Source organism: Saccostrea cucullata, unplaced genomic scaffold, assembly GCF_032062105.1.
Source record: "Saccostrea cucullata isolate Sc308-1 unplaced genomic scaffold, CSIRO_AGI_Scuc_v1 ctg1174, whole genome shotgun sequence".
NCBI lineage: Eukaryota > Metazoa > Mollusca > Bivalvia > Ostreida > Ostreidae > Saccostrea > Saccostrea cuccullata.
Genome location: NW_026940658.1, coordinates 72,373 through 85,081, shown reverse-complemented (window position 1 = coordinate 85,081; position 12,709 = coordinate 72,373). Strand labels below are relative to the sequence as shown.

Sequence of the window (12,709 nt, the reverse complement as noted above, 5' to 3'; positions counted from 1 at the left end):
ATCTCATGCATGATAAGAAGAAAACACTTGCTGTGGCCTTCAACTCGACATTTAGATATATCAACGACGTTTTGTCAACAATGGTAATTTCCATTCCTATGTGGATACGATATATCCTGGTGAGCTTGAGATAAAAGATAACACAGAGTCTGACACATCTGTTTACTTGGATATTTTACTTGAAAAAGACGTTAATGGTGATCTAACAACCAAGCTCTATGATACTAGTAAGTACTTCCCTTACTTATGCAGCAATATCTTCATCACCTGCATACGGAGTTTATGTATCTCAGTTGATTGGATACGCAAGAGCATGCTCTACGTATGAGCAATTTCTAAAACGAGTTAAATTATTGACAAACAAGTTTATGAAACAAGAATATCAGCAGTCTCGTTTAAAAGTCATCATTCCGTAAGTTCTATGGTCGATACAATGACCTCCTCAGCAAATACAGTTTATCATTGAATCAAATGCTGACTGATGTTTTTCGTATTAATTGTTAGTCCATTATTTATACACTGAATTGACGACATAGGCGTCGGAACGGGGTGGGGGATGGGGGTGGGCTTAGCCCAGCCCACTTCTTTTCTGCAAAGATAGGCATTATATTGGCATCAGAAATTGGGATTTACCTTTTTTTGGTTTAGCCCCCCATCCCACTTTCAATTAGCCCCCCTACTTTTAATTTTTCCGACGCTTATGGACGACGGATTTTTCCGTTTTTTTTTCCGATCATGACGAGAAGCACACGGCGTGTGTGACCGGTCGGCAGGGGATGTTCACTCCTCCATCACACCTGATCCCACCTTTGATGTTTTGGAGGTCCGTGTTTGCTCTGCTCCTACTTTGTATTGTTTTATGGACTTTGAGATTGAATACTGATCGTTATCATCATTGCCTTCGCGACTGGTAATTTGACTGCACAAACATCAATTTAAATTTTAACCATTTTCCTGTTTCTTTCTTTCTTTTTAAAATTTTTTTTTCACAACCAAAACCATTTTTGAGTTTGACATTTGTTACAACTAATTCCACCCCACCCTCCACCTGTGAGAATATGTCCTGAATCCGCCCGTGGCTTGCGGTCGATCCATTTGTTGTAATAACAAAGTTTGACACTCTCCCTACAGAGATGCTACGAGAGGCTTAATTATTTCACAGAAATTCAGACATGATAATCCACATTTTTTTATCGATTGAACTAAACAGAAACACCATTTTATTTATCAATATTATGGAAGAAATACAAAATAAATTTTAGAACATTAAATAGAAAGAAAAAGAACGATACAAATCAACCAATCCACTTTTAAGCAGTTTCGTATAGTTGCGCCGTAATGATTACTCCGTAGGTCAAGGTTCATAATGGCTGCGCCCATGTTCAACATGGGAATATGACATTAAGCCGCATTATTATGATTATTTGCAGTAATCATGTAAATTATCCGTAAAGAGTAACAACGTATGTTCTTTTGGTGAAAACGTATGTTCTTTTGTCACCGATTAAAATTATTATTTACGCCTGGTAGCAATATAAAGAGGAAAATGAGCACTTTAGTCTCCATTGTCAACCCTTGCACAGGCAAACTGGATTGGAAATTACAAGATGACAGTTATGATTACCACCAAGAAATTGCAAGGTAAGAATTTGCTGCATTTATCACGAAGAAGTATGTTTTTTAAAATAACATCTTAACTCTTCAATTTCATTTTTTTGAAAAATTTAATTTATTAATTTATAGAATCGGACTCGGTGTATGAGATGATTACCAGACACTTGAAAATGTAAATAGATCAATATGTATTTTTTACATTAGGTCTGGATATGCTGACATGCTCCATGATACAGAAAGGGTATGTAGACTCTTTACATTTTGAACTTTAACGCCTAAAAATTAACTAATTTTAAAATATGGATAAAATGGGGCTTCACTAAATTTCCTTGATAATTCAATGCTGGAAAAGGACACATGAAGAAGAGATAAAATGGGGAGAGGAAGGGAGGCAGGAATAAAGATTTTTAGGAATCTAACTAGGAAAATAAGTCTAACTTAGGAAACTAAGTTATCCATTGTTCTTGAACTTCTGATTCACACATGATTGTAATGATGATTGGAATCTGTATATTATTTATTTTATTTTTAGAACAAAAAATACTATGCTGCATTAGAGGAGGCTATCCAAATAAAAAGACACCTAGGAGAACCAGTTCACGTACTAGATATTGGGACTGGTACTGGTCTCCTCTCCATGATGGCGGCTAAGCTTGGAGCTGACTCTGTGACCGCCTGTGAGGTACCATCATTGAAATAAGTGATTTTTATCAACTCAAGCTTTTTTATTGTAAAATCACAGTGCTTAAATGTTGAATTTTTTTCCAGGCATTTGAACCCATGGCAAAATGTGCCAAAAAGATCATCCAGCAGAATGGATTCGAAAATAAGATCAGGTTAATTCCAAAGCGATCAACAGATGTCACAGTTGGTGCAGGTAAATTAAAGAACCTTTACTTATTTATGTACATTTCTTATTATACATCAAATCTTTAACAAAGGAGGGAAAACTAAGTTAGAAATGTGAAGGATACATGTACAATTTTAAGATTTCTAACAATTTATTCACTAGTATTAGTTCACCTGAGTCAAAGGCTCAAGTGAGCTTTTCTGATCACATTTTTTCTGTCTCTCCATCCATCTGTAAACTTTTCACATTTTCGACTTCTTCTCAAGAACCACTGGGCCAATTTAACCAAACTTGGAACAAAGCATCCTTGGGTAAACAGGAGTTCAAATTTTTTTAAAAGGAAGGGCCAAGTCCCCTCAAAAGGGGAGATAACAAAAAAAAGACAGAAATATGGTGGGGTCATTAAAAAATCTTCTTTCCAAGAACCAGGTGGGCCAGAAAAGCTCAGGGATCAATGTAGGTTTTGGAGGTTAAAGTTGACAACAGACAAACAGATAAACAGAAAGGACAAAAACAATATAAGCCCCGATCTATCGATCCATGCACATAAAAAAAATATTTGAGCTTTTTATCATTGAAAGGGGAATTTTTTCACTCATTAAGAGGGAAAATGGGATATTATGGGGAAATTTTCTCTTGGGGAAAAATACCAAATATCAGTAGTAAATATGCCCAAGATTAATCCCTGAACCAGTAACTTACATAGAAGCATCCTGGGGTAGTGTAGATTCTAAATTGTTCAAATTATGACCCCCAGGGGTAGTGCGAGGCCACAGTAGGGAATCCAAGTTTTACATTGAAATAAATAGGAAAAAAATTAAATCCTTAAAAATAGGAAAAATCTTTAAAAATCTTCTCAAGAACTACTTCAGTCTTGGCCAGTAAAGCTGAAACTTATGTGGAAGCATGCTGTGTAGATTCTTTATTGTTCATATCATGAACGCCGGGTGAAGGGCAGGGCCACAATAGGGAATCCAAGTTTTACATTGGAATAAATAGGAAAAAAATTGAAATCTTCTCAAGAACCACTGTCCCAAAAAAACTGAAACTTATATGGAAGCATCCTGGAGTAGTGTAGATTCTAAATTGTCCAAATTATGACACATGGGGTAGAGTGGGGTCACAATAGATATTACAAGGGGGAATTCTTGTATAGAACAGCATGGCCAAAGCTACACAGGTGAGCAAGATGTGGCCCATGGACCTCTTGTTCAAGGAACATAATGAATTAAATTAAACAAAAAGAAACCTTTCAAGATTGAATTAAAAACTGGTGTATTATAGATGGGGACATGCTAGAGAGAGCTAATATACTGGTTACAGAAGTATTTGATACTGAACTGATTGGAGAAGGGGCCATCAACACATTTACTCATGCACACAAAGAACTTCTGAAGGTGGGAGGCATAGCAATGTCTTGTACATTAAATTTGGAAATTCAGTAAATGTATTTGTAAAACACTAGACATTCATGCTTGGTAAGAACACAAGAAATCTGTACTGGACGCAAATGCATGTACAGTGAAACCTGTCTAATCCGACATGCTCTGAAATTAACAGGATGTTGGATTTCACAGTGTTAAAAACATGGAAAATTGGTAAACTAGGAAAAAATTTAACATTAGAATTCACAGTGTTTTGAATTATTCAGATGTCGGATTACACAGTTTTCACTGTACAATATTCAAATTTTTTCTGCAGAAGAACTGTATAGTTGTCCCAACCGATGCCAACATGTATGTGCAGGTGGTCAGCTCAGACTTTATCCGGAGATGGAGGGACATTAGACCCGTAAAGATACCAGGTTGCGAGGACATTGTCCCTCCTCCAGAGATGACCAGCTGTGGAGGAGCACCTGCTCTACATGACCTTCAACTTCATGAGCTCCCACAATCCCTCTTTCAAGTCCTTTCTTCACCTATGAAGGTTTTTAGGTATAGAGAAATTATTCATTAATTTAATTGAAAACATAAATAAATTATTTATTAAGTTAAAACAGCAGATATTGTAAAAGGATGATAGCTTCTTTTTATTATAGTAGAAGATATTTGTTTAAACTATGAAAAGGAATCTTATTTGACTTGTCTCCCTTTTACAAAATAAAGTTTTCAAATTTCCACATCATTCTCCTAAAAAGATATTCAAAATGCAACATAGAATTCTACTTGTAATCCTTTTATCAAATTTCTCCTTAGATTTGATTTTAGTGGAAATTCTCCTCTGAAATTCGAAAACCAGTCTGAAAAGACATTTGAGGCATTATGTGATGGACAAACAGATGGAGTTTTGATGTGGTGGGATCTAGAAATGGATACCAAGAACAAAATCAACTTGAGCTGTGCTCCTGGTTGGGCCCATCCAAGGCCTGAGGAATTACAGGCAGGCAATATTTGATTTAATGCAATTCATGATGATATGTTTACTGTCATGAGTAGACTGTTAAACTAAATGTTGACATCTAGAGTACATGAAATTAAGTCGGTATTATTATGCATGGTTTAATAAAGTGGTCATTATCATCAAGAATGGTATCAATTTGGTTTATGTTTCTATTTTTACTCAGTGATTATCATCAAGAATGGTATCAATTTGGTTTATGTTTCTATTTTTACTCAGTGATTATCATTAAGAATTGTATCAATTTGGTTTATGTTTATATTTTCACTCAGTGGCGGGACCATTGGATGCAGGCCATCTTCTACCCAAATCAGCCTCTTTCAGTGCAGAAAGGTGAAAATGTGAAGGTCATAAGCAACCATGATGAATACAGTTTGTGGTTTAATGTGCAGTCAAAAAACAGGTATTTAACAAACATTTTGGGTTTAATTTAAGGAAATTAGCAGGAGTATAGATACATGTATTATTTTTTTTTTATCTATGCTGAATCATAGAAGGAAAGAAATCATAATTTTCTTCAAGTTTTCAGTATCAGTATTTTTATTGTTTCAAAAACATTCATACCGGTAGACCAGTATTTGTAACTATTTAATAATATTTATATATAATGAGATAAAGAATATAAAAAAAATTCTGTAAAGTACTGTAGAAGCACATATTTTCGTGGAGATAAAATTTCGTTGATTTGTCATCAAAAATAGTTTTGTTGGCATTTAATTTCGTTGTTTTGAATGTAATCATATTCAATATATAGTCATATAAAATTTTGTGTGGGATTTAATTTCGTTGATAATTGTTAACAACGAAATAAACGAAATTTAATCCCCCACGAATATTTGTGCTTTTACAGTAGTTTATATTTTTTATAAACAATATCTCTGAGAAAATAAAGTTTACTTATAAATGACTGAACAAAAACAGAAACAGCAATTTAAACATGGGACCAGCATGTACCTGTGGAATGCATGTCACCTATAGCAGGTCACAGATAGGAATGTTGAATGATCCTCATCGGAAAGATATCTACTACAATCTCTTAAAACAGGTATATTCAATGTTTGATTTACATTTATGTTTTTAAAAATAAATTCAGAACATCATCAGAAACTAACAGGCAGATAAAAAGAGCATCAATATTTTGGAAATCTAGAATATTCAGAAACAAGGTACAGTTAAACTTGTTTAGTACGAACATGGATATTTCAAATTCACAGATATAGTTAAATTATCTTGGATCCCCAGCAATACTAATTTAAAGAATTCCTTATACGGATATAATGAATTATGGAATAGGATATAGCAAAGTAATATCATTAGTCCCAGTGACTTTGTTATAACCAAATTTTACTGTTACAATATTACCATTCAGTAATTGCTCAAACAATACCTTATTTTTCTAATGGAGAACTTTAAATTCTAGCTCTTTTCAGTTTATATAATTTTTTTTAGAATGTAACAACAGACTCAGTTATCATGACCATATCTGACGGCAGCCTTCTACCATTGATAGCAGCTAGACTTGGGGCCAAAAAAGTGAGCTATGGTCCTTCAACTCCTTTTGTTGGGAAAGATACAAATAATCTGTTACTAGTATAAATATTTATAGAATGAATGTCAGCTGTTACAATTTTATTTTTGACTTTTATTTAACATTTGAAGGTATTCGCTTTGGAGACAAACAGTCTAACAAGAAGGATCCTGCAGCAGTTTATAAAGCACAATGGCCTTGAGGACAGGGTCACAGTTCTAAGTAAAGAGCCTGAGGAAATTACAGAGGAGGATCTAGAAAATTGCAAGGTGGGGATCGTCAGTGTTGGAATGATGCTTGAAATAATTGTATATCTAGGATTTGGTGTTACATTTGAAATGTTCACAGCTGTTTGATGTTATATTTGGAATCATATTTAAAAAATACATGTGAACAGATTTTAATTAGATATGTTAAGAATGTAAATTCTGAAGATTTCATTGTTAAATATTTACATTCGCTGTGTTTTTTTTCTAGTAAGCCAACTGCGAAATTGATTTGAATACTGTAGAAGTAATTTTTTCCGCGTGGTATTAATTTACGCTAATTTACACAGAAATTATGAGGCTATTTAAACGTTAGCAAAAATATAACAATATGGGGCACCAAAAAATTCAAATATTGAGTATATTTTGGTGCTCTTAGACATGTAAAATGTAAGTATAAGGAATGTTTTTAAGTTTATTGTGAATTATTGGTGTATGAATCACACAGACTTACATGTCTAGTGAGCTTCCTGAAATATGCCTATGTGACAAGTCTGTATGATTCACACACCAATTACTCACACAAAACTTAAAACCTTTTCCTTAAATATCAGTTTTGTGCAAAATTGTAAGATTTGGAGAAGAAGGAATAAATTCTTAAATTAAATTGTAATTGTGTTTTGATGCAAAAGTTGAGTTTTAGTGTGTACCTTTAATTTTATTGTAAATGTAACTTTTTCCTAGATTGATTTAGTGGTAGGAGACCCATATTTCCAATCAGCTGTGTTGCCATGGCATCATGTTCATTTCTGGTATGCTGCTAAGCAGCTCTCCAAATTCCATTCTGTTAAAGCACTGGAGTTACCACGGCAACTGACAATTAAAGCAATGGCTGTCTGTTTCCAAGATCTGTGGAAGATTAGATCACCGGTGGGACTGTGTGAGGGATTCAACATACAACTTTTTGATGAAATGGTTGAGGTATTCTAACTTTAATTCTATACATTGTATTTCTAAGCTCTCATCAGATGCTCATTCATCATCTTGTAAACATCCTGTAAAAGCAAAGTTTTAGCAAGGAATTGATTTGCCATGTTTCTTAACATTATAAAATCAATGAACTTATTTCTTGATAAAAATATATTCTTTTTTTTTGGATAAATTGTTAAAGAACAAGGTTCACCTTGGGCCTCTGTTGGCCTTGTGAATTTCTGAAAAATCAGAACTGCTCATTTTTAGCTGAAAATATGTTAAATTTCAGTTGGACCCTTGGTGACTTCAAATCAAATAAATATGATATAATTTTTTTCACTTGTCCATGTATTATGACATCATGAATTGCGTCATTTTCCTCAAACCTTGAAAATTTCTTTTAAAAAGGCCAACATTTTAAGCCGTTTTTGAATATTTTGCATAGCCCCCAACCTCTGATCTAAAATGTTAAACTCTATAATAAAAGAACTGTGTTGGAAGATTCTAATCCATTAAACAGTTGTTGGATCGTGGGGTGGACTCATATTTTAATCAATAGTTGACGATGCTCAAATTCACTCATTTTCTTCAAAATTCAAGAACATTGTAGTTTCACATAGCCTGCATGAGTATAAAAACTTGGAATCTCAGAGGATTTTTTTTATATGAATGAAAGCACTAAGTCTCCACATTATGTTGATGTTCAAAATTGGACGTATTAGGACTTGGTCAGTTCATTGGTATAACGACTGGGCCATTTTATGGATTTAGTGAACCTACCTCTTTGCATCTGGCTTAAATTACCACTTACACTGTATATACAGTATCTTGCTTCACCTAAAATATAGTATTTTTTTAAATCAAAAGAAAAAAATATATATTTATGTTTTTATTTGTATGAGTTATGGTGGCATATTTCTGCCCCCTACATGCAAGATAAATTATGTTAGCATGCAACTTAAGTATCTTGCATGTTCACATAATATACTTGCAAGTTCACATAAATAATTGCATGTCTACATAATTAAATCGCACGTTGACATAAATATCTTGCATGTCTACATAATTATCTCACATGTTAACATAAGTAGACTGTATCTTGTCATAATTATGTTGCATATACGATATCAGATACAGGCTTACGTGCGTGATTTTAACCATATTAAAAACAGATTCTCATACAAGATTTGTAACTTGCATGTCAACATAATTATCTTGCATGTAGACATAATTATCTTGCATGTTGACATAATTTTCTTGCATGTTAACATAATTTATCTTGCATGTAGGGGGCAGAAATATGCCACCATAATGAGTAACAAAAGTCATACCAAGTACCTAGCTGGTACCTATAGTATTTATATTTTTCATTTAAATTCACTGTCTTTAAAACTGTATCTCAGACACAATTGACACAGAGCAAAATACATTACTGTGTGTCTAACATGTAATATTTTCCCCCAACACTGCACATCAACAATGAAAATAAACAAACTCTTCTTTATTTGATGGTTTGATGTTTTCCCTTTATTTAGGCCTCTGCTGAGGTTTCAGACAGTGAAATAGAACCCCAGCCCCTGTGGGAGTACCCCTGTACGGCTTGTAGTGACCCTGTCACGGTTCAGTCATTCAGATTCAGTGAAGTATCAACGATGACCTACGAATCCCAGTACTCTGACATCTCTATCAGACTGGACACTTCACGGTAAGATTATTTATAGCATGTTTCTTAATACTGTAAAATCACACATTTTCTTGGGGTCAAATTTTCGTGGTTTGAGGAAAAACTCTTGGTTCGTGGGGATTTGAATTTGCGGATGAAGAATTGCTTAGTATTTAAGAAAGTAACATTTTACATTTCATGGAGGATATTAATTCATGGGTCTATTCATACCTCGAAAACAACGAAAATAAAACCCCCTCAAAAATTTGTGATTTCACAGTACCCTCACTCCGAAGGAGAAAGGGGTAAACTGTTTTACCTTTGTGTGTCTGTCTGTGTGTTTGTTCATAACAAGTTTTTGTCAGTTTCTTGGCACTGTTTTTCCATGACTAATGCTCTGTGATTCGTTTACAGACGTGGGAAGTGCAATGGGATTGTATTGTGGGCAGAATACCAGTTTACAGATGAACTTACAATTTCTCTGGGACCAAGAGAAAAAGTCATTGTGGGTGAAAAAGTTGAATGGGACTTCTATAGTAAACAGGGTGTTCATCTCCTGATGAATAAAGGGAAAAGTCTGATAGAAAATATAGAGACCATAAATGTATCATTGACTTTTGTACCCATAAATGCGGATTTTGACTTCACTTTCAAGACAGTAAAATCATGAGAGTCCATCATAAATCTTACTTGAACATGTGTCCTGTGTAAAATTTAAATTAATATGTCAATTATTTATGTTCAATTTTTGTTGTTTGTTATGCTGCAAACATTTGAAGCTTATGAAGTGACATCACAGGAGGATAGAAATACTTAATGACAGTAGGTATTTCTATCCTCCTGGGATGTTATGTTTTTTTTTTTTTTACATAATCAGTCTTCACGAAAACTTTTCAAACTAAACTGGCCAGTCGGACCAGTGAACTTTCAAAATATACTTGCCCACCAAAATTTTTACTGGTCCCTTTCATAAAAAAATAAAATAAATACATTTTCATAACTGTAAATTTATACATGTTTACGTACTTCAACTTTTGAAATGCCGCCATTTTTCGCGTTTCGGTAAGTTGTTCGTTGGAACTTTGCATATTTTACGTACTAGTTAATAATTACTAGCTACTTCCGGTTGTTACGTAATACATCCATGTTATAATAGGGTTATAATAATTGGATTCAACAACACGAGCTTCTTCTTTTTATTTTATATATTAATGAAATTTACCCAAGTAAGTCAGTTGAAATAAATTTTGACTGTATGATTTTTATGATCAACAAGCCCATCGGACTTCTTGAATTTTGATTTTCACTGAGCCGACCTCAAAATTCACTGGCCTCGGTCTTCGGACCAGTGAGTTTTCGTGAAGACTGCATAATTTTTATGCCCCCCTTCGAAGAAGGGAGGGCATATTGCTTTGCTGCTGTCTGTCGGTCCGTCGGTCTGTCGGTCCACTTAGTTTCCGTTCATTTTCTTCGCAACTGTTGCACATACTGAAATGAAATTTGGTATACAGATATATCACATGAATATCTAGGTCAAGACCTGTTTCGGGTACGATCGCACCATTTTTCACAGAGTTATGCCCCTTGGACTTAGAAAAATTCCAATTATTTGCAGTTTCCATTTATTTTCTTTACAACCGTTGCACATACTTTGATGAAATTTAGTATACAGATATATCACATGAATATCTAGGTCAAGTTCTGGTTTGGGTAAGTTCGTGCCATTTTTGACAGAGTTTTGCCCCTTGGACTTACAAAAATTCCAATTATTTGCAGTTTCCGTTCATTTTCTTCACAACTGTTGCACATACTGAGATGAAATTTAGTGTACAGATATATCACATGAATATCTAGGTCAAGTTCTGGTTTGGGTAAGATCGCGCCATTTTTGACAGAGTTATGCCCCTTGGACTTAGAAAAATTCCAATTATTTGCAGTTTCCGTTCATTTTCTTTGCAACCGTTGCACATACTGAGATGAAATTTAGTACACAGATTTATCAGATGAATATCTAGGTCAAGTTCTGTTTTGGGTACGATCGCACCATTTTTCACAGAGTTATGCCCCTTGGACTTAGAAAAATTTCAATTATATGCAGTTTCCATTCATTTTCTTTGCAACCGTTGCACATACTGAAATGAAATTTTGTATACAGATATATCACATTAATATCAAGGTCAAGTTCTGTTTTAGGTATGATTGCACCATTTTTGACAGAGTTATGCCCCTTGGACTTAGAAAAATTCCAATTATTTGCAGTTTCCGTTCATTTTCTTCACAACCGTTGCACATGCTGAGACGAAATTTAGTATACAGATTTATCAGATGAATATCTAGGTCAAGTTCTGTTTTGGGTACAATCGTTCCATTTTTGACAGAGTTTTGCCCCTTGGACTTGGAAAAATTCCAATTTGGGGGGAGGGGGGCATAAGTGTTTTACAAACATCTCTTGTTATTGTACTATTTACTAAAAATGTACGACTTTTTAGGCGAAATTCTGTTTTATTAAAATTTAAAATCTTCAAAATATGACAATTTTTAGTTAGTTTAAATTTTTAGTTAATTTAAACTACATTTAGTGAAAGTAAATGTAACTTTACTACTTTGAACCATTAAAATTGTGAGGATGGAAATATTGGAAATATTGGTTACTATGATGCTACTTTCTTGCAAGAGTGGTATGTCCTTTTCTTAAACAATATTTTTTCATGTAGTGGGATTGGACAGCATGCACTGCCTAAATAAGTCCTCTCCATATATTGAAATGTTAACAGATTAGTGATTAAAATGACTTGCAAACCACCATGGTATTGATTTTAGACATTCGTTTTTTTCAGAAACAAAAAAAATTAGGACACATTCCCTCATATATTTATTCAGTATATATGTTTTTCAGTATATCATGTAACACTCAATGTACACCAGTTTGACATTTTTGTAGCACCCAGAAAATAGATGCCTACTCTTCATCAATGTATATTCAAAATCTTGTGATGTATATTCAATAATCTTGTGATGTATTTTCAATATCTTGTGGTGTATATTTGATAATCGTATGATGCATGTTCTATAATCTTGTTATGTACAGTGTATGTTCTATAATCTTGTGATGTATTTGCAATATCTTGTGATGTATGTGATGCATACGTAGATCAATTGGGCTTTTAAACAAAGAAAAGAGACATAAGATATGGAGTATGTATGCAGATATATTGAGGAAGATGTAAATGTAATTAATAGAGTGAAGTCCTCAAATCTTCGACTCTCCTTTTCACAGCGTTCTGGTTTAGTTCTACTTTCACTTTTTAGACCCATGAAAAAAGTCCTTACAAAGGTTATCAAAATAAATCAAATATTACCCACAATGCAATTATTGCATATACATCACAAGATTATAGAACATACATCACAAGATTATAGAACATGCATAACAAGATTTTGCACATACATCAAAAGATTATAAAACATACATCACAAGA

General features: G+C 33.8%; 1 protein-coding gene across 1 annotated transcript; it reads left to right on the top strand.

Moving 5' to 3' along the window:
• The first annotated feature begins 1,432 nt into the window (after positions 1 to 1,432).
• LOC134255936 (protein arginine N-methyltransferase 7-like) lies at positions 1,433 to 9,966 on the top strand. The gene is made up of 14 exons (XM_062738540.1): positions 1,433 to 1,641; positions 1,819 to 1,855; positions 2,147 to 2,296; positions 2,383 to 2,491; positions 3,749 to 3,861; positions 4,166 to 4,398; positions 4,660 to 4,843; positions 5,134 to 5,264; positions 5,783 to 5,906; positions 6,311 to 6,394; positions 6,521 to 6,658; positions 7,340 to 7,576; positions 9,103 to 9,272; positions 9,645 to 9,966. The coding sequence occupies exons 1-14, from the start codon at positions 1,487 to 1,489 to the stop codon at positions 9,898 to 9,900; spliced, it is 2,121 nt and encodes a 706-aa protein (XP_062594524.1). The 5' UTR covers positions 1,433 to 1,486; the 3' UTR covers positions 9,901 to 9,966.
• Positions 9,967 to 12,709: the final 2,743 nt, after the last annotated feature.